Source organism: Centruroides sculpturatus, unplaced genomic scaffold (assembly GCF_000671375.1).
Source record: "Centruroides sculpturatus isolate CEXI.00-Female unplaced genomic scaffold, Cexi_2.0 scaffold660, whole genome shotgun sequence".
Lineage (NCBI taxonomy): Eukaryota > Metazoa > Arthropoda > Arachnida > Scorpiones > Buthidae > Centruroides > Centruroides sculpturatus.
This window is the reverse complement of record NW_019385748.1, coordinates 2,116-26,456: the sequence shown is the minus strand read 5'-3', so window position 1 is coordinate 26,456 and position 24,341 is coordinate 2,116. Positions and strand designations below refer to the sequence as shown.

At 32.4% G+C, this 24,341-nt stretch overlaps 1 protein-coding gene across 1 annotated transcript in view; it reads right to left on the bottom strand.

The window, feature by feature from the left end:
• LOC111641755 (CDGSH iron-sulfur domain-containing protein 3, mitochondrial-like) overlaps positions 1-24,341 on the bottom strand; it is a 26,190-nt gene continuing 1,849 nt past the window's right edge. Inside the window, exons 2-3 of the mRNA XM_023387969.1 lie at positions 18,990-19,184; positions 1-2,241 (exon numbers count right to left, since the gene is read on the bottom strand). Of these exons, the coding sequence (XP_023243737.1) occupies positions 2,047-2,241; positions 18,990-19,184 (390 nt within the window). The 3' untranslated portion in view covers positions 1-2,046. The remainder of the gene's footprint in view (positions 2,242-18,989; positions 19,185-24,341) is intronic.

Genomic DNA, 24,341 nt, shown 5'->3' with positions numbered 1-24,341 from the left:
TTTACCAACACTCATTATCCAAACAGAGCTGAGGCCAACAGGATCAATGATCTCTACAATGACACCCTTGCCCGTCATTTCCAACAGGTGTCGAAGAAGACAGAGAAACAGACCATCTTGGACATGTTTTGCAAGAAGCCAGCAGGCAAAAAACAAAGGATGGATCAAGAGGAGTTGACCCTACAAGCTCCGGTAGCCTCTCCTGAATCTGACTTCGATTAAAAAACAATAAAAAGAGACCTGCTGCAATGTGTAAAAAGTCTGTATCTGTATGAATGTGTGAAAAGTGATCCTCCACCTCCTCCTTACAACATATGACTACCCGGCATAATTGGTGACTGCTCCATTTTTATTTTTTTATGATACAGTACAGTTATTTTGTGTTACGGAACGAATTATATGTTTTAACATGTATTTCTATGGTAAAATGCGTTTCGTATAACGGACTTTTCACTTAACGGACGTGCACCTGGAACGGATTAAGTACAGTACGTTTACGAGGCACCACTGTACTTTAAATGTTCCAATTCCGATATTCAAATGGGGAAGACCTAAAACTACAATTAATTTAAATCAGATGCATTTATTTTCAATTCGAGTATCGTGACGGTTATAAAACGTTAATGCATTTCGGGGTCATTGTAGTTAATCCCTTAGTCAGAACGTACTGTTAAACAAACGAGACAATTTTTTTTTATTAATTACCGAAATCCTTTTATAGAAGTAAAAACAGTATAAAAATAATAATAAAATACTTAAAATTATTCATCTCGACAGTTACGAAGGGAGACAGTATTGGCGACGAAATTAAATATCGAAATGGAAAAGGATTGTCATTAATTGTCGAACAATAGTTGTTGACGGCCTTAAGATTTTATTTCCGGAATATAGCTGGCAACCTTTTCTGACGTCAAAAACAAATAACCAGATTGGCCGAACGACTCCTAAAACGGGAGCAATGACGAAGAAAACAAGAGCCAATGTTTCGCCGAAGTTCGTTTAGAGGGCGTTCAGAAATAGACAATCGTCATCTTTGCAATGCATTTTAAACCACGATTCAGCCAGCCAACGTCTATAGGCCGTTCTGTTGTTTAACGTAAACTCTGTTTCTGCAATCATCTGGAAAAGTTTTTCCTAACCGATAATGGGGCGAGATGAACCAATTCAATTTCTGCCCATCTCCCGACATATCCTGGACTTTTTTCCGCGGCGTAGGTTTTTGTTTCAGCTTCACACGAAAACAAATATGGCAGGTAACATGCTTATAACGTTCTAAAACAGTTTAAAACATACAGGTTCGGGGAGGATATACAAAATCATAACCGGTAAAAACACGTACAGTACTTGTGAAGCCTCAGGCCGTGCATTTTAAACTCTCGCCGCAAAGATCAAAATAAAAAAATCTTAGAGATCGATGTAAATTGACAGTAATCAGAAACTCGATTGACATATACGTGCGACAAACTTACAAGTATATCTATGGGCTATCGGCCCATAGATTTTACAAAGCGAATTTCGACCACAGCCCATAAATCGAATTTCATAATTCCGGTTTTCGTCACACCCAGTCTTGCCGAATTGTAGATATTTGCAAAAAAATCACGTTCAGTGGTCGAACAGTTGCTTTAAACTTCGATCAGACAAAACACTTTGACTTATACAGAACTCCGCTCAATTACCGATACTGTACTGTACAGTACATTGGTCATGAATTTTTTAAAACTCATTCAGCAGTATACTCTACTAAAGCTTAGTAAAACTTTTTTCGTTTAAAGTAAATCGTAATAAATTACTGTACTGGGTATCAACCTTCGTTTTCCATGTCGTCCCGCAAGGTCGGACTTTCGTAAATTCAACAATCCCGCTCTTAGAGTTATCGGGAATTTATAGCAATATCAACATAAATTAGCCTATAAATTAACTTCAAAACTACTTATCAATAGGTATTGAATCTAGATTTATTTAACAACTTTTTTCGCATATTTCATAAAATTGTATAATTATGTTAATAAATCAATTTTCAGAATATTTTATAACTTTATATCATTACATACGAGGAGGTTTTACTGTAGGAGTTGAATTCTGAACTTCTGGATTTTTATGAGATCCATCACAAAATGGACGATGTTCAGTTTGTTTACAATTACAAAACCAATATTCTCTTGTTGATCGACAAATGAATCTTATTGGTTTCATCGTTATTTTTAGTCTCTCATTTTTGCAGGTTTCATCACAAAATGGCTGCAAATAACAAACATTATTTATTAATAAATCATGTTAAGATATTTTAATGAAATCATTTAAAAATAATGTAATGAAAACCTAAATCTTTTAAGTTTAAATTTGATTTTTTTCTTCTTTCCTTTGTCTCAAAGCAAATACAGTATATATATTTAATGTAGTTCTTAAAATAGGCTGACCACAATTTCTTGATACCAAAACGACACAGGGGAGCCGCAGCTGATAAAGTCCATCCCTTACTAAAATTCCGTCAAGAAACAAGCGTTATTAGCGCAACTTTTTAGTGTATTATTATATAGTAACGAACCAATTTATCTGGCTTCTAGAAATCCGGAATTACCAGAAAAACGGCTATTTTTTTGTGCTGCAAGTTGAAAAAATTATAGATTATAAATTCTCACTGTCACCCGTCTGTCTATCCTTCCTTAATCTCGAGAACGGAGTTAGATACATTAAAGTCAAGACCAAGTATAGAAAGCTGAGTGGTAGAAGGCCCCGATTAACTATATATGAATCATCCAGCCCGAATTTGGCCAACTGTAGCACAGCTGTATTTAGCAGCGCAGCCGTTTGTTTCCATGGAGTAAGAGTCGCATGGAGTTCTATTTTGCTCTTCTGTTTAAATTTCATCCTAAATATTGCATTATAGGCTACATAGTAATCTATATTTTACAAAAAATAATAATAATCATACAGACCCTGCTTCAGAAGTGTATTAATTTGTATCTGTCAAATAAAATTTTGGTTTTTACGAGTACTTCTCAGTATTTAAGTATATATTTAGCCCAAGTTCAGAAAACCAGAACACTTTCGCCCCAAGCTTGCCAGATATTTAATGCGATACTGCATTGATCTAATGACAAAAAAGTCCAGAAACGAGTTGGGTAGCTTTTCGGGCCAAACTTTAATTGTGTTTGGCGCTATCTGTTATGAGATCTTATTTAAAAACTTTTTATATTATTATTATAAAATGGCAATAAGCTTACTTTTGAGGGGTAGAGACGAGTTTTAGAAAAAACTGCATATGCTAATAATGAGTGAAATCTTCATTAAGTCCGATCCTACTCGAGATATAACAAGTGACCCCTTCTATCTCCTCACCTACCTTGATCTTTAACCACCAAAATTTAATAGTATCAATCCTCTAACACACAAACCTCCTGCAAAATTTCAGAAATTTTCGACAAAAAGAACAGTAGCTAGTAAGCTTCAAAGTGGGTGAATGAAATGATGCAACACATAAATTCCCCCGAACTTTTTTGCATTTCTTGACGTTTCAAGGTGTTCTGAGTCCAAAAATGAAAAAATCTGGGGGGGGTTCATTTTTCGCCGAATCGCTATACAGTAGAGCATCGATTATCCGACTCAATTGAGGACTGGGGTTGGTCGGATAACCGAAAAGTATGAAAAAATCCATTATTAGTGTAGTATATTATTATATCCCATGTAATTAGTATATCGCTATTAACCTACTTCGCGTTGAATTTTCTTCCATGTTNGGATTTGTTTCATACGCTAAAAAGCGAAACGAAAACATTGTAACAACTCACTGCTTCATTCATCGTGAATCATTGGTAGCAAAGACAATAGGCTCTGAACTCAAAAGAGTGTTAGAAGGAATTATTAAAATGGTTAATTATATCAAAGCTAGACCATTAAAATTGCTTATATTTGCAAAACTATGTGAAGAGATTCAATCTCATCATAATAACCCGCTTCTTCATACCGAAATGAGATGGCTTTCGGAAGGTCGCGTATTAAATCGTGTTTTTGAGGTTAAAGAAGAAATATTAATATTTTTTCAACATGAAAACAAACCAGAATTTTGTGTATTATTACAAAATGATTCTTGGTGTTCCAAACTAACTTATTTAACAGACATATTTGATCACCTGAACAAGTTAGACTCAAGCATGCAAGGTAGAAATGAAAATATTTTAATATCTGTAAATATTAATTTTATCTACAGATATTAAAATATTTTCATTAGCTTTCAAAGCTTTTAAAGATAAAATTAAAATGTGGAAGATAAAAGTAAACGCAAATAATGTAGAAATGTTTATTCAAGTTGCCAAAGGAAAATGTAACAATGCAAATTTGCAAAAACTTATTTACAGTCATTTAATGTCGTTAGAAGAAAACATTAACCATTATTTACCTGACATATAAGTTGATTTATACGACTGGATTCGAAATCCTTTTATAGAGACAACATCAGAAATAAGTTCAGTCTTGCAGAAGCCGAAGAATTACTTGATATACGTAACGATCGTACGTTAAGATTGAAGCATTCAGAAATGAGTCTGAATTCATTTTGGATAACAATTATGAAGGAATATCCCAATATACGATTGAAAGCACTTAATATTTTATTGCAGTTTTCCACATCGTATCTCTGTGAAGTGGGATTCTCTACACTTGTAAATATTAAAAAAAAGAAGAGAGAAAGACTTGAAAATTAGATGAGGATATGTCTCTCAAAAACACCACCTAATATCAAGGAAATATACAAACACTACCAGGCGCATACTTCACATTAAGTTCACATTTTATCACCAGATACTTTTGTAATAATAACTTTTGTTTTGAATGTTTTTGTGTTGTTTGGAAATAAACTTACTTACTTTAAAAAACTTTTATTTTTTTCAAAGACTTCTCATCCTTCATATCTTTACTAACCGTAAAAAAGCAAAAAAACAAGAAAGAAAAAGAAAAAAAATAATAATAGGGGTGCCGGGAATTTTGTTTAATAATTTCAGTGTGCCACCAGACAAAAAAGTTTGAGAAACACTGCATTAGACCATTGGTGGGCCTCTGAAAAAAGAATTGACGGGTTACAAAAAGTATTAGAGAGGTTGCAGCCGATCTTTTCATCGCGAAGACGTGAACGTCGGATGTCGAGTGCCGCAATCTGGCAAGTCTAGAAGGTTGACATTGGCGTTTGCTAGGTCTAGCGTAGTGGATAGAAGTTCGGCTTAAAATTCTTCATTTTTTCGTGTTTGGGCTTAAAATTATGACGTATTTTATTATAAAATAATGATTATTTAAGCATTTATGAATATATTGTAAAGAAACAGATGCTTTTAATGCAGAAATTATTTAATTATTCAATTCTTTTGCAAGTGATGTAAAGTGAGTGCCTATAGAATTTACATATATTTCTGTTCATAATAGCTTATCATAATTGTACAGGAGTACGTTTGTTCTTTCACAGCATCTACCATCAACAGCGTAATACGTTTGTAAATTTTAACAATAAGTTCCCAAGCTGCTTTCGAATTTATATAAGCCACTACTTCCCTCTACAAAAGTATGAGGTAGTCCTATCGTGCGGTAGGAGACACGACGCTAATTAAAAATAATTATTTAGTGTTATTAAACATCCTATAAATACTTTAAAATAGCTTAATTTGTTTATTTACCTTCGCTGGTAACATTCGTCATTGTTAAACGTTTCCTCCAGTTTTCAACAATATACCATGAGTCTTTTTTTTAACTCTTTCCGCCCTGCGGGCACTAAGAGGGCCTCTTTTTGCAAGCCCACTATGGGTTCGGCCAGGACGACAATGGTGCTGCCGGGTGGTGAGGGACGGAGCCCGACTTATCCGAACGGACCACCCCCGAAAAATTCCTGGGGATTTTTCGACCGGTTCGGATTCGAGCCCGGGTCCTCCAGAGCTGCCACTTGACCGCTCGGCTATCCGGCCGCTATATACCATGAGTCAGTGCGCGACGTGAACGTGTGGCGCAACGTGTTTCACTTGGATTCAAACGTCAAACGTGTACTTCTGCTTGCCGTACAAGTTTAACGTTTGAACTTAGGCCGCAACCTCTCTATTATGTATTTATGGAAAACATAGTATTATTATAGTATTATAGTAAAGAATAGACGGCGTTACTCAGAGGTATTTCCGTAAAGTGGGTAAAAAGAAGTGAGAAGAAAGTAGACGTAAGAGAAAGTATTGGTGGCAGGGGCCAAAGGGGATGGAAAAGTGGGAAGGAAGATAGAAGAGGAAGGGTCCCTGACGCGCATATGAATTTATTAATAGACGTAAACAGAAATATTACAGAGCAAAATATAAGCATAACCTTTAAACAGAATGCCCAGCTCGGGCTACAAAATAAAACACGATAGCAAACTTATGTACATAATATTATTTACAATGGCAGTGCTTTGCGAATTTAACAGAGAAGAATGGCCGAGTACAGCAGTAGCAGTGAATACAGTGGCAGAGTGAAAAAGCTGTATACATTGATCAATTACATAGAAGATTACATTGCAGAGATAACTTAATGATGAAGCCGGGAGAACACTGGAGAGTTTGCATAGTAGAGAATTTTTGAGAGTAAGACTGGGGTACAATGAAGGGAAAGTTTGTCCCTGTATTAATTTTGTTTGGTGGCATGAGGGTCTTCAGGTATCCTTACACGGAACGGATCCAGGGCGGCAGTGTCTTTTAAAAACTTGTTGACTGCGATGTAAGATTCTCGCTTCTGGATAAGTGTTTTATGGTGGCAAGGCCAACTGTAGTTGTTCTTGAGGATTTTACCTATTAGTGCAGTTCTTTGATGTTCAAAAAGTTTACAGTCCCACAAGAAATGGTTAATGTCTTGAACCGCTGTGCCGTTGCATGGGCAAGTGTCGCTGTCCTNGATTTCCGCCGTTTCAATATTATAACTTCTTATTTTGATGATATGAAACCGTGCTTTGCAATTCGTTTATGCTTCTAACACAATAAAGTGCTATAAATTAAGACACTTGGCGGGTTGTCTCATCTTTATTTAGTTGACTTCTTTAAATTTTTGATGATTTCCGCCGTTTCAATATTATAACTTCTTATTTTGATGATATGAAACCGTGCTTTGCAATTCGTTTATGCTTCTAACACAATAAAGTGCTATAAATTAAGACACTTGGCGGGTTGTCTCATCTTTATTTAGTTGACTTCTTTAAATTTTTGATGATTTCCGCCGTTTCAATATTATAACTTCTTATTTTGATGATATGAAACCGTGCTTTGCAATTCGTTTATGCTTCTAACACAATAAAGTGCTATAAATTAAGACACTTGGCGGGTTGTCTCATCTTTATTTAGTTGACTTCTTTAAATTTTTGATGATTTCCGCCGTTTCAATATTATAACTTCTTATTTTGATGATATGAAACCGTGCTTTGCAATTCGTTTATGCTTCTAACACAATAAAGTGCTATAAATTAAGACACTTGGCGGGTTGTCTCATCTTTATTTAGTTGACTTCTTTAAATTTTTGATGATTTCCGCCGTTTCAATATTATAACTTCTTATTTTGATGATATGAAACCGTGCTTTGCAATTCGTTTATGCTTCTAACACAATAAAGTGCTATAAATTAAGACACTTGGCGGGTTGTCTCATCTTTATTTAGTTGACTTCTTTAAATTTTTGATGATTTCCGCCGTTTCAATATTATAACTTCTTATTTTGATGATATGAAACCGTGCTTTGCAATTCGTTTATGCTTCTAACACAATAAAGTGCTATAAATTAAGACACTTGGCGGGTTGTCTCATCTTTATTTAGTTGACTTCTTTAAATTTTTGATGATTTCCGCCGTTTCAATATTATAACTTCTTATTTTGATGATATGAAACCGTGCTTTGCAATTCGTTTATGCTTCTAACACAATAAAGTGCTATAAATTAAGACACTTGGCGGGTTGTCTCATCTTTATTTAGTTGACTTCTTTAAATTTTTGATGATTTCCGCCGTTTCAATATTATAACTTCTTATTTTGATGATATGAAACCGTGCTTTGCAATTCGTTTATGCTTCTAACACAATAAAGTGCTATAAATTAAGACACTTGGCGGGTTGTCTCATCTTTATTTAGTTGACTTCTTTAAATTTTTGATGATTTCCGCCGTTTCAATATTATAACTTCTTATTTTGATGATATGAAACCGTGCTTTGCAATTCGTTTATGCTTCTAACACAATAAAGTGCTATAAATTAAGACACTTGGCGGGTTGTCTCATCTTTATTTAGTTGACTTCTTTAAATTTTTGATGATTTCCGCCGTTTCAATATTATAACTTCTTATTTTGATGATATGAAACCGTGCTTTGCAATTCGTTTATGCTTCTAACACAATAAAGTGCTATAAATTAAGACACTTGGCGGGTTGTCTCATCTTTATTTAGTTGACTTCTTTAAATTTTTGATGATTTCCGCCGTTTCAATATTATAACTTCTTATTTTGATGATATGAAACCGTGCTTTGCAATTCGTTTATGCTTCTAACACAATAAAGTGCTATAAATTAAGACACTTGGCGGGTTGTCTCATCTTTATTTAGTTGACTTCTTTAAATTTTTGATGATTTCCGCCGTTTCAATATTATAACTTCTTATTTTGATGATATGAAACCGTGCTTTGCAATTCGTTTATGCTTCTAACACAATAAAGTGCTATAAATTAAGACACTTGGCGGGTTGTCTCATCTTTATTTAGTTGACTTCTTTAAATTTTTGATGATTTCCGCCGTTTCAATATTATAACTTCTTATTTTGATGATATGAAACCGTGCTTTGCAATTCGTTTATGCTTCTAACACAATAAAGTGCTATAAATTAAGACACTTGGCGGGTTGTCTCATCTTTATTTAGTTGACTTCTTTAAATTTTTGATGATTTCCGCCGTTTCAATATTATAACTTCTTATTTTGATGATATGAAACCGTGCTTTGCAATTCGTTTATGCTTCTAACACAATAAAGTGCTATAAATTAAGACACTTGGCGGGTTGTCTCATCTTTATTTAGTTGACTTCTTTAAATTTTTGATGATTTCCGCCGTTTCAATATTATAACTTCTTATTTTGATGATATGAAACCGTGCTTTGCAATTCGTTTATGCTTCTAACACAATAAAGTGCTATAAATTAAGACACTTGGCGGGTTGTCTCATCTTTATTTAGTTGACTTCTTTAAATTTTTGATGATTTCCGCCGTTTCAATATTATAACTTCTTATTTTGATGATATGAAACCGTGCTTTGCAATTCGTTTATGCTTCTAACACAATAAAGTGCTATAAATTAAGACACTTGGCGGGTTGTCTCATCTTTATTTAGTTGAGACAACCCGCCAAGTGTCTTAATTTATAGCACTTTATTGTGTTAGAAGCATAAACGAATTGCAAAGCACGGTTTCATATCATCAAAATAAAAATTTGTTTATTTTTGGTTGCGTGTTCCCCTTTCACTATTTACTCTGTGTTAAAATGACCTCGTTTAGCGTTGTTTCGTTTAGTCTAGGGACGTATCTCCCGTGTTAAGCTGGGTGTTACTGTATTTAAATTCTCATTATTATAAAACCTGTTGATTATGATTCTTATACAGTATTCATTATATCCTTTTATGTTTTCATGATTGACGATTGTAAAAGCAAAATAACTATGAACTATATCAATACTCAATCAACTATGAAAAAGTTGAAGATCTCATATTAAATATTCAGCCAAGATTTAACTCTTTATTCAAAATTTTGATTTATTTCTAATTTTCAGGCTCTTATTCTTGTATTTATTCCTATTTTGAAAATGTTTTGCATTATTTTTCAGTTATATTAACCTATATTTATTTATATATTACAGATACGAATTATAAATATAAATAGAATGTTTCTTAAATCTTTTTATTTTTCGTAATTATATGATTTCTAATAATTAGTTAACGGATAATTTTGAAAATTTTTTTCTGAAAAAGTAAATATTGAAATTTATTTATTACAACTAACTGTAAGTCTGTGTTAAATCTGCTCCATTTATTTTAACAAAAACAAAATAAATTAGTTGGAAAATTTCTTTATTTGTATTAAAGGACACTTACGATGTTGAATTTTCTATTCGGTAAGTGATTCAAGCAATAAAAACGATAATAATGTTGAATTAATTTATTATTCTATGAAAATCCGTAATTTAAAATGCAGCTAATTAGATATATATGTTACTAATTAGCATTTTTTCCCTAAAACATAAACAAACCCATTATAAATGACAATTCCTTGTTAATAGCAAACAGATGGTAATTGTTATTAATGTTTACATTGTTCACATTATTAATGGTAATACAATACATATGTATAATTTGTTTCTCCCTATAGGATCTAATAGGACCTTTTCGCACATTCACGATGAGTTTGTCAGTTTCATTAATGAGCGTAATTGTACTGCAAATACATATCAGGCCCCATCTCTCATTGTCTTAAATGTCTGGATCAACCAAGCAAACAAAAATTCTGAACTGAGGACCGAATTCAAGTTCTTTAAATCTTCAAGCTAGTGCTTTTGCCACATTTGTATCAATTAATAAGTTATATATTTAACAAAATTAGTATAAAATTTCTTTTGAACCGTTTTTCGTTAATTTATACGAGTTTCTGATGAAAATTGTCAATTGTTTCCTTTAAATAAGGTTACTTCTATTTCAAATTTACTTATAAATTTGAAGTAGAAATGATAAGTTTGGTCTTACTTGTTCATAAAATTATTTTATTTGACCACATTTGTAAATATTTTATAATATAGTGATGGATGGGTATTATTTAACAACCTGTTATTTTTTAACTGTAATTTCGAGAAAAACAATAACATATTTAAAAATAAAAATAATAGCCTGTACAAAGTATAGCACGTGTTATACGTTACTGTATAAGTAGTGACTGGCGAACAGTCAGAACAGTGACTTGTAGAACGATTTGATAACTCGTTATGCTTCTACCCTACCAACTTGAGAACCGAGTTCCTAGTTGAAAACACAGTACAGTAGTTTTAATGGACGGTCTGTCCTGAACATGCAAGACCCGTCCTCCACAATCCGGCCACTTCTACTGTAGACTAGGCCGAACCTATGATGGGCATAATTTCTAAAATGCCCTCTTAGTGCCTACAGACCGGAAAGAGTAAAAAACAAATAGACTAGGCAGCTTCCATAAATTATGTAACGATATTTTTTTACGATTTTTGGTATCCTCTGATCCTTTATAACAGAGGTGGCCAACATACGGATTTGGCCCGTCTAATGAATTTATGTAGCCCGCGTTTAATCTTTCAATATTAGCTACTCAAGTAGGAATAGTCGACGAAAAATTCTGATAAAAAGAAAAAAAAAGGTCAGCAACTCACTATGCGTTTAGAGCAGGGGTCGGCAACCTGCGGCTCTTTGGATGTGAAGCTGCGGCTCTTTAGTTCCATACGCAAATATTATTTATTTTATCAAAAAATAAAAATCGTTCTGAATAGATTAACGAGGATTAGGTACTGATTCTATCTCTCGGCCACTTGTACTCGCTTTTCACCGCACCCCTCCCCCATGACACGCGTTGTCACTATCGTCAATCCGTTGGAAGCTCTCGAATGACGCCGTCGTCAGATGTATCTATTATTTAATTTGTTGTGAAAAACACTACTTATATATGAATAAATAGATATTTTTTCTTATGAATAAATAGATTAGTTTTTTTTTAATCAAAAAACTTTATTTATGCGATTGCTATTTATTGTTGGCAAGAAAAAATTTTGTGGCTCTTTAAAAACTTTGAAATTTTGTAAATTGTAATTTTGGCTCTTCCGACTCAAAAGGTTGCCGACTCCTGGTATAGCATATACAGTTATAAACTTCATGTACTGCATTTATTAATAGAAATGAAATTGAAGTTATTACTGACATCACAATTTGCCATTTTTAGTATAGGGTGCTAATAAATGGACTTTTTAATGTCCAAGAATGTAGGATTTGTTTATAACAACAATGATTTACAATTTTTTTCTGAAAAATTATTTATGAAATGCACCAACTTTTTTCAAAAAGATAAACATTTTTAGAGTTTTTGAACAACTTTTTCACTATTTATTATTATTATTTTCCTTTGAAAATGCAACCTTATTTTTATGATGGTTTAAAGAATATATTAACATTAATGTTTTTTATAATAAACTTATGGTAAAAAAGATAATAATGTTTATAAAATGATGATAAAACTTTATTTAACTATTTAATTAAGACAGAAAAGTTTTTAAATGCAGCTTATTAATGTGCAAGTTTTGTGTGTTGGAAATGAGTGAGTATTTTGTTTTAATTTAAGCTGACATGCAAGCATCCATTAAATAGCATCAAAAAGAGTTTTGAAATAAAAACAGATTTTCATTTTTTGGTTCTTTTTAAAGCTCTGTTTCAGTTTTGATTTTTCATAAAAGGTAACTAAGATTGAGTCATCCTTAATGCAAGTGCATAACAGTATAAGTAAGCTGTAATGCAACAAGTGACAAAACTGGTTAGAAACAACATGTAACGTCCCATGAAATCAAAACTAAATCCGAAAAAAGTAGGGTTATACGGTAGAGCCTCGATTATCCGACTCAATTGGGGACTGGGGTTGGTCGGATAATTGAAAAGTCGGATAACCGAAAAGTATGAAAAAATCCATTATTAGTGTAGTATATTATTATATCCCATGTAATTAGTATATCGCTATTAACCTACTTCGCGTTGAATTTTCTTCCATGTTAAGCCTATCAATTTTTTTTTAAATTAATAACCGTCGCTATTGTATCGTTAAAAATTAGAAAATTAAGCCTCGTTTAAATACTGGCTCCCTTTCATGGTCGATCCAGTGTTGCCAGCTAAAACACGTAAAAATATTAAAGTAGCCAAGACATAGCCAAATATTGTAGCGCCACATTACTAGCGGAAATTTGAATTTGCCGACTAGAACGTGGTCGGTTAACCGAGGTGACGGTTAATCGATGCTCTACTGTACTTTCCTTGTTATAACAGCTGGGAAAGTAAAAATGATTTTATGTTAAATATAGTACCTATTAATATATAAAACCTTAAATCAATGATACAATTGCTTTCAAGCGTCCAAACGTTTTCAAGATGTACAGTACAAATATAAACATCAAACACCATAGTTATAGCTTATTAAAGCCAAACGATTGCTGAATTATATCGGACTATATTACTATTATTATGAATTAAATAAGTAATTTAATATTAGAGACAGGTCTATCTGGCAATGCGACCATGTGGTATATCTGATAAAATGTATGCTGCAAGGGCTGTAACAGATTATGATTTGTATCCTAAATTCATGCTACAGTATATAATGAATTGAGTATATTTGTAGCCTAATACTGTACTGATGCCATCTTAAGATCCCAAAGGGATCTTAAAGTGGCATCAATACAGTGTAGTATAAATCATGGTAGTTCTGTCATACTTGATAGGAACCATATATACCCTGAAACACTCATGGGGTCTGGTGGATCTTTGTCATTATGGAAGATTCTGTAGATGATATGGTTCCTTTTGTAAACAATTCTACTACCTGAAGCCCTACTAATCTCATTAATGATGAACTGAAGTTGTTTCACATAGTCACCACTAGATGTATCATGTGTTTCAGTATTCTGTGCAGGTTGGTACTTATCAGTGACTATATAGTCTTAGGTTTGAAACCAAAACACTACAAGTGAACGTTATGCACTTCAATTCTTCCATTCTGTCACAGAGCTCAATACAAAGGGTGTGGGCCCTTCTAATTAAGGCTCTGAAGGCAGCAGTCTTATAGTTAATTAAACAGATTGTGTGAGGCCCATGGGATAAAGAGAAGGTTATATGAAGGCTTTCTGTTAACTTTGGTCTTAAGAGCACTAATAATATAATAAGAATACCCAGTAAGTGTGCTTCATTGCCACTCTCCTGTTGAAATTTCAAGGTAAGGATGCAGCTTATAAAGACTATTGAGTTTGTGATTTAGTTTTTCTAATTGTGTGATATAGCTACCATAACAATTTTGAAGGTACCAAAAAAAATCTTTGTTTTGCATCAATCAATCATTTAGATTTATTTTTTTAAAAACATTTTAAAAATATTTTTGTATATGACTTCTGTAGATAGTTACATACATATGAAAAAGTTAGGGTAATCTCTTGCCAGGATCTCTTGAAATAATTTCTTGCCAGGATAGTTTCATAAAATGAAATTATCTTTTCTTTCTTAAAAGTAAACTGAAATGAAGTTATATTTCATTACCATTCTGGAAGTCATTGTAAATGATATCATGTTCATGATCATACTCATTATTATTTTAAAAAATTAAAAAAATATATATAATATTTCAACATTTATCAAATTTATACCTGTTCCAGACACAATAAATTTATAGTACACAGTATTAAATGAAAAAGAACTTTAAGATATAGTCCTTTATTGTTAATTTCATATATACTTACAAAATGGTTAAAATTTGCTATCTCATGGAAAATGTGAAAAATATTTAATTATTTTGGTTAGCATATTCATTATATACTGTAGCATGAATTTAAGCTATTTTTAACTAACAAATTTAGCTCAATGCTATCATAATTACAATATTTAATGTTCTTCATTATTGATATTTTCTTATTACAGTAAGACCCTGCTTAATGCTGACTCAATATAACATGGTCTGCTTGAAGCTTAGAAAAAAGCTACAAATTTACACTGATTCAAATTATCATGGCATTTTATTGATTCGTATATAATACGATTATTCCCAAACACAAACCAATCAGCAAAAGGTTGCAATTTGTCGTAGCACTGTACTCTCTTTAAATCTGTTTGTTTGATGCAATTTTGGAAAAAATATATATCATCCAATAAATCTGACTTACGGAACCTTTAACCGATGTGTGTCAATTTTTCTTTCAAAAATCAAACGTNAAACAATAATATTGGAAAGTGTCAATGGTCTTGGAAAGTAAAATACAAATAACAAACAGCATTAATTTGGAACCATTTTATCCACTAATTAATTACTTTGAGTAATTAATTAGTGGATAAAAAGTTCTTATGTTTGACATTAGGTTACATCAATTAATTGTCACCTACAGATGTATCATAGATTAATATTAAGTTTAATATTAAGATGATGAGAAGGTAAAAACTGCTATGCTACTCAACGCCATTAGATAGCAAGGCAGCAGCTATTCACGTTGGCTGTCTTTGATGCTGAGGGGAGTTTTGTGTATTAGTATATATAGTTTGGAAGAAATATTTTAATATTTTGTTAAGTTAATATTTTAAATAATATTTTAAACTAAGATGATAGAAAACTTATCAATCTTTATCATCTCCATACTTCCTCTGAATCTTAGAGAAGAGATATAGTTCCTTCAAAACTGATAGTTCAATTTAATGCCTCACTTGACTATTGGCCAGAAATGCCTGACTTCCCCTTCAGGACAGAAATATGGTGTGATTTTCAAACAATACCATTAGTGGACCAATGAATATATAAGGTGAAGGGTCACCTACAAATGGTGCTTAAGTTGTGCACCAGTCACCCTTTAGCCACTGTGCTTCAATCATGTTCAGCCATACTTTAGTCTGCTCATTTTGGTGCCTTTGCCCAGTGTCAAATAATGGATTTATAGAACTCCCTACTTTCCATCTCCAGATGTAGTAAACACTCCAACATCTTCATCGTATTTGGCTGTATTGTAAACAGGTAACAAAATTATTATTATTATTGATGTAAACTTTCTTTCTCAGGTTGAGGTCTATTGAGATATAGTATTTAGGATTATTCTGTAAACCTATCCATTCATATTTTTATATAATAATCCATTTGTTATTCTTATTTTATTTATCATTATGTATAGATTTAGTTAGTTGTTTAAATAAATAGTTTTGTTATAATCTAACTTGTCTAACAACTTTTCATCAACTTTTTCTTCTTTTGTTTCATTTGCTACATTGACAATAATTTTTTTATTTTATTTTTTATAATTGTGTCAGTTTTTTTCTCCAACTGTGTTATTTCAAAATCGTTTAAAAAATGACCACGTGAAAAAAATAGATGTACAACCCTGATGCAAGTGAATTTCAGACAGTCATGAAAACAATCATGATGAACCACTTGTAACCATTGCATGTAGGCAACTATGAGATGAACCTTGATAACTTTATGACATGCAAAAATCAGGGTGAAACTGATAAAGCCATGTCTGACAGTGAACTTAAACACATCACCAGAAACAGGAAAAGATGAATCCACAGAAATGTTTAAGGATTTATTCTTGGATGACCAAAATACAAAGAGTTATGTTGCTGGTTGGGCTGCTATCAGAATACCTCATGCACAATGCAAAGAACATTTGCAGTACCAAGAACCTCAGAGTGATCCTGAAATCTCCTGGAAATGAAGGGATATGAAAATACCAAAATGCAAGGCTCCTCTCATTTAGCAGAAAATTTTAGGTCCTACCTGTGAGATGCTTTCACATCAAAATTTATTATTATTACTAGCTGCAAGGACCCGCTTCGCTGGGTTTTTATTTGTATGTAATATAGTTTTTTATATATATATATAAAAGACTATTTTTCTAAGTAATCTAGAATCTAGCTGCAAGGACCCGCTTCGCTGGGCAAAAAGTAACGATAGTGAAGATTAAGATAATTACATTATAGCTAATCTTACCCGTTTTCACACAATGCAAGAATTAAGTCCCCCGTTTCCAGACTAATTAGAGAATTTTTACGTTTAGTCAAACAAACTATTTTCAATGTTTTTGGAACATTTACAATCGTTCTATAATCGAACCAATATTCGAATTTTATGTTCGAATTTAATTCAAACAAATTCGAACAAATTATAACATTGTTTGAATTAAATTCGAACAAATCGAACAAAACATTCGAAATAGAAAGCCACTTTCAATCACTTTCAGCCTCATATCTCCCGCACCCTTATAGCTATCGAGACACAACCACCCCTATGCACGAATGGAGACTTGGGGCTACCACCACATACAAACACCATTCACGTGCGATGTGTAGTTTTGGCTAAAAAGTGAAATATAGGGACATACATGTCCATTTATATATATATATATATAGATTAAACAGGGTAAACAAAATGTTAGGATATGGCTACTACGATATTTGTGTGTTCCAACTAAGAAGTTTGCGACTAATGTGTGATGTTTGCAACAGAATATATGTGTGCACTTTGGCAAGGTAAAAACTGCAAATGAACTGTTACGAAACAAAGTTCCAGGGAAACAAAATAAAAATACAAAAAAGTGTTACATAAATGAATGAAAGAGAATCATATACTGTATCATGTTTATTTTGTTGTATTACTGTATTAAATAAACATACAATATTTACAGTTTATTAATATTGTATAAAAATAACATTGTACAGGAATGAGTACACCAAAATTTCTACAGAATGTAGGCTACTATAGTCAAAATGATCAAACCAGACAAACAATAATATTGGAAAGTGTCAATGGTCTTGGAAAGTAAAATACAAATAACAAACAGCATTAATTTGGAACCATTTTATCCACTAATTAATTACTTTGAGTAATTAATTAGTGGATAAAAAGTTCTTATGTTTGACATTAGGTTACATCAATTAATTGTCACCTACAGATGTATCATAGATTAATATTAAGTTTAATATTAAGATGATGAGAAGGTAAAAACTGCTATGCTACTCAACGCCATTAGATAGCAAGGCAGCAGCTATTCACGTTGGCTGTCTTTGATGCTGAGGGGAGTTTTGTGTATTAGTATATATAGTTTGGAAGAAATATTTTAATATTTTGTTAAGTTAATATTTTAAATAATATTTTAAACTAAGATGATAGAAAACTTATCAATCTTTATCATCTCCATACTTCCTCTGAATCTTAGAGAAGAGATATAGTTCCTTCAAAACTGATAGTTCAATTTAATGCCTCACTTGACTATTGGCCAGAAATGCCTGACTTCCCCTTCAGGACAGAAATATGGTGTGATTTTCAAACAATACCATTAGTGGACCAATGAATATATAAGGTGAAGGGTCACCTACAAATGGTGCTTAAGTTGTGCACCAGTCACCCTTTAGCCACTGTGCTTCAATCATGTTCAGCCATACTTTAGTCTGCTCATTTTGGTGCCTTTGCCCAGTGTCAAATAATGGATTTATAGAACTCCCTACTTTCCATCTCCAGATGTAGTAAACACTCCAACATCTTCATCGTATTTGGCTGTATTGTAAACAGGTAACAAAATTATTATTATTATTGATGTAAACTTTCTTTCTCAGGTTGAGGTCTATTGAGATATAGTATTTAGGATTATTCTGTAAACCTATCCATTCATATTTTTATATAATAATCCATTTGTTATTCTTATTTTATTTATCATTATGTATAGATTTAGTTAGTTGTTTAAATAAATAGTTTTGTTATAATCTAACTTGTCTAACAAGTAAGCATCTAACTCCCTTGTCATTCCCATGTATCAATATATCATCAATCTCGTGTAAGGTAGAAGTAAAACCCTCCTAAGTTCTAGTCATACTTAAAATATTTTTAGCCAATCAGAAATTAAATCAATTATGAGTTAGGATGAGACTAGTCTACCCTAACTTGTGTCAGGACCCTGACGTATCAGACAGAGATTTCACTGATCTCCCTTGTCCACTATAATTAAACCATCTGGAACAAAAGCTGATTATCACATCTACTGACAACAGAGCAGGGTTTAATGCCTCCTGATTCTCACATAGCATTTGGTATATCTACATACTATATATATGATTTCATTATATCTTACAAAGAATGATATGTCCATCAGTTCCTTTAACTTTTTTATCTATGAGCATGGTCTGCAGTTCTGATAAGGTTCCAACCACCTCATTCAGATCTGCATTTCTACAAAATATTTACCTGATTTCGACTATGTCCACAAGGGCACCAATCATAAGCTCTTCCAGCTTTGCATAAGAATTTGAAAGGTTTAACATCATAAACCCTTCCCTTTTCGGTCTGATGATAGGAATCGTAATATTGGCGTTCTGGTAAATCTTGTAACTCAGGAATATCCGGAATTTCATATATAGATAGCTTTTTATAATTCCTAAACTAAAAATATTATAACATTTTAAAATTAAGAAATTCGTATAAATACAAGCAAAATTACTGCTATGAATGAGGTGGTTGGGACTGTATCAGAGGTGTAGCCCATCCCTATGGAGTAAATCATCTAGGGCAGGGGTCTTCAACCTGGGTTCCCTGGAACGTTGACAGGGGTTCCGCAAGTGATCACTATTTGCTCAGCCAAAACGCACGTAAAATGGAAATCATCTATACAAGGAATTTTTCATGTAGGAACGGGTCTTATTAAAATATTAGATTAATATTTTAATAAGACAGTTTACTTAAAATATTTTAATATTTTAAGTAAAAATTACAATATTAATATAAATTGGATATAAAGTGTCAGTTGATTTTAAAAAATAAATATAAATAAATATTTTATGGATAAAATAAAATCTTGAAATTCGGTAAAAGTCACGTGCTTCAAATATACCAATCAAGACGCATGACGTCACATATTCTGTCTGTTAAATACAATCACATACAAGCGTACAAGTGAGTATTTATTTTGTTTTTATATCATAATTGATAACTCTTATTATTTATTTACAATTTAATTAGACTACCGTAGCAATAACGGATGTGTGGTTGAAAACTGGAAAGCTTCATTCCACAGATGCAGGAACTAGTTTCGCTACTACTGTTGAAAATGAACTAGATGCTAGTACCAAAAAGTTGTCTGGTGATTCAGAGTTACACATTTGTAAAAAGTGGAAGTATAATGAAGAATACATAAAATTTGGCTTGATTGGTGATAAAAATGAACCAAAAAGGTTATGCATTGAATGTGAACAGGTGATGCACAATAGCAGTTTAAATCCCACAAAATTGAAAAGACATTTGGAAACAAATCATCCAACTTTACAAAATAAAAATGTTGAGTATTTTAAAAGAAAATGTAATGAGTTGAAAAATAGAAAAAAGACTTTTATGAACCTTGTTAAAAACAATAATGATAATGCTTTGAAAGTATCATATCGTGTCAGTTATCGTATTGCTCAACAGGGTGAAGCTTATATAGAAAAATTAATTAAGCCATGTGTAAAAGATGTAGTTACTACCATGATTGGGGAAGAACATGCTAAATTAGTTGATTGTATCCCCCTTTTGGATACTACAGTTTCAAGGCGTGTTAAAAATATATTTAATTTTTGTGAAAATGAGCTCATAAGACATTTGCAAGCTTCTGAACATGGATTTACTATTCAACTTGACGAAACTACAGATATAGCTGGATTAGCGATCTTGCTCGTTATTGTGAGATATATCCATGGAATGTCTACTCAAGAAGATATGCTAATTTGCAAAAGTCTGCCAACCAGAAAACCAGCGGCAGAAATTTTTCATTTGATAGATTCATATTTCAAAAAGCAAGATATATCTTGGGATTTATGTCATCAAGTACCGATGGAGCCAAGGCAATGCTTGGTAAATTGAACAGCATAGTTGCACGCATGAAACAAAAAAATCCTTACATGAGAAGTACTCATTGTTGTCTTCATTGACAAGCTCTTGCAGTGACGAAAATGTCAGAAGAGCTAAAAGACGTACTTAATGATTGTGTTAAAATTATAAATTTTATCAAATCAAGGCCATTAAATTCAAGAATTTTCAATTTATTGTGTGAAAATATGGGAAGTTTATATAAAACACTACTAATGCACACAGACGTCCGTTGGTTATCTCGTGGAAAAGTGTTAGCAAGGTTTTGCAAATTAAAAGATGAAATAAGAATTTTCTTATCTGAATGCGCGCCTCAATTATCTCAAAAATTAAATGATGCAGTTTGGATTCAGAAAATGGTATATCTAGCAGATATTTTTACCTATTTAAATGAGTTCAACACATTGCTCCAAGGAACAAATATCAATATTTTCAAGGTACAAAGTAAAATTGATGCTACTCTTTTAAAATTGAAATTTTGGACAGATTGCATTTTGAAAGGAAATATTGAATGCTTTCCTAATTTGCACAATATTTTAGTAGACAGTAACGCTAATCTTGATAAAAATGTAAAAAATAATTTGGTCCAACATTTATAGGATCTGCAAAAAACATTTCATGAATGTTTTCCTGTTCAAAAAGAAAAATTATCTTGAATTCAAAATCCTTTTTAAAACTGTGACACCTCCAAACTCCCAATAAAAGAAAGAGAACAAATTGAATATATCAACTGATACTCAATTAAAACTAAAATTTAATCAAATTGATATTATGAATTTTTGGATTGACATTAGGAATGAATATCCTGAAATTGCCAAAAGAGCTGTGAAACATCTAATGTCATTTGTATCAACCTATATAGGCAAAAAATCTTTATCTTTGTATGCTGCCACAAAAACAAAATACAGAAACAGATTGAATGCTGAAGATGACATTAGGTTGCAGATTTCAACAATTATTCCCATGTAAAAATGGTTTGCGATAAAAAACAAGCACAGTCAAGTTATTAAAAGAATCTTCTTTTTATTAATTTGTTATAATAAAATATAAAATATTGTTCCTTTTGTTAATTATTCATAAAATGTATTCTTTTTATTAATTTGTTATAATATAATATAAAATATTGTTCCTTTTGTTAATTATTCATAAAATGTATTCTAGAAAATAAATAAAGTAAAACCTGATTCGCTACTTCACTATTCATTGTCTTATTAAGATGTTCGTATTAAGATTAAATAAAAATACAAAAATAATTTTGCAAATTTGAGTAGAAAAAAGCTTTGATAAACTATTTTACCTGCTACTTAAACATGGGTTTCCTTCAAGAAAACCATGAGTTCAAAGGGTTCCTAAAAGTGTAAAAGGTTGAAGACCCCTGATCTAGGGAGTCCAAACATCTCATTCAGAGCAGTAATTTTAAAAATAAGAATTAATGGCATAATTGCATATGTGAATATCACCGTTGAGACCTTAATAGAGCTGTAGAGCATACCCATAGGAGCAAAAAAGTCAAAGAAAACACATCTACAAGTGACCCTTTGTGAGATACAGCCCCAAAATCAGCCTACTTCCAGGCACTGTAGGAATTCATGCTGCACACTCCACTAAGCCTATCATGTATGTAACAAACAGTTCAGTATAGTGGTCAGACATTCGAATAACTTTTACTGATAAAGAATAAAGTCAAGTCTGACATATGACCCTTTGTGAGATATTCACCTCCAAATGTGGAACCCCATGGCAGCAGTTCCAGTTGTCATTTTGCTTGTAGATGCCATAATTGCAAGTAAGTTATGTTTTAGGGAATGGCAACAAGTCCCTATAACAAATAATAAATGCATTAATTTCTACTTTGACTTTTTTGCTTCTATGGGCATGCTCTACAGCTCTATTAAGGTCCCAACAGTGTCATTCACATCTGCAATTGTGCCATAGAGCAAGGGTCTCAAACTGGTGGCCTGGTGGCTGGATACGGCCCATTAAAGCTTCATATCCAGTCCATGGCCTTGATAAATTTTTTTTCTAAAAATCAATGTTTCTAACATCTTGCAGGGATTAAAATAGAAAAAATTCAAACTAAGCCAAACAATCACCATAATTAATCGAGCTATTAATAATGCTATGATTAATCATTAGAAATTATTGTTACTAGAAATTTGATACTAAAGTTAGACGTTAGGTGCCATATTTTATCTAAATTAATAATTACAATAATTTAATAATTTATTAAATAATTTAGAACCAACTGGAAAAAAAAGAACTAGTCTGGAGTGGGGCTTGAACCCATGACCTGTGCTTACCGTGTGGTGTGCTTGCCAGTTATACCATCTGAACCCCAAGCAAGCCATATTTCTAGATGTATTTAAATAGATATAACCATTCACAATTACTTACAGTGCTGACTGGGGCAACTCCTTTGCCTGCAGTCTACATAACAGCCCAATTAATTATGGTGAAATTGTTTGGCTTAGCATCAATACATCAGGTTTTGGGAAGATGATATTTACTGAAAAAAATTCAAATTTCTATTATGTCAAATGCCTGGCAACAAGAGAATCTTTGTTAGTGTATTTTTTTTTTATTTTGCAGTATGTATTGATTTACCGAATAATAATGAATCTGCTATACATTTATTTGACTGGCTTTTGCTGCATTTAAGTTTAAGATAACTGCAGTAAACATGTGGTTCCTTTGACTATTTTGTTCCTATCAATAAACTCTACAGCAGTGTTTCTCAACCTCTAACAAATCGTCGCCCCCCCTTCAATAAAACCGTTACATAGTATCGCCCCCTTCACTACAAAATTTTGATGCTGAGGAACAAGGCTAACGCCAAATTCGTACTGCATTGAATAGACTAGTGACTAGTATAATGTTATTTGTTTAATTATTGTACGATATAACGAATAAAATATCTAATTAATCTTAATATAATGTTTTACTATATCGCTCATAAAATTGTTTTTCGCCCCCAAAATATAAATTGTTACTAATCGCCCTGTCAACATGGAAAAACACCCACATGGGGGTGATATCGCTCCCGTTGAGAAACACTGCTCTACAGCTTTGGCCCAACCGTCTCATTCAGAGCTAGAATTGAGCCATATCATTCACAGCTACAATCTTACCGAATTAATTATACTGAATTAAAATACACAATAATTTTGAGATTTTTAATGTGATAATTGTAAACAAGATCAAATTAGGTTAATACAGTGGTTCCCAATTAGTTTTTCCTGCGTACCACTTCAAGAAAGAGCTCAAACTTGCATACCCCTTATAGCAGAAATTCATATTAATCCATACTAATACAGTAGAGCCTCAAAAACTCGGCCTAATGTGGACCGAAGGGTGGCCGAGTTTGTGAAAATGCCGGGTTATCGGGAATGAGGTTAAAAAAACTAAGTATGAATTTTTCCTCAGAAAATACTGTACTGTATTTGTATGCATTGCTTACTTGAGAATACAACAGAGAATAAACTGCCCAAATACCCTTAAACAAAGGAAAAGTACGACCTTTATGAAGGCATAGAGCCTTTACTACATGAAAATGAAAATTAATGAATACACTGTGTACAGTAATTTACCTGATAAGACAGACCCCAGAAAAATACTTTATGAGGCATAAAGCTGTCTATAATGAAAATTAATTAACTAAGGATTTTTTTGCCCTGCCAGGGTGTGGCCGAGTTATCCGGA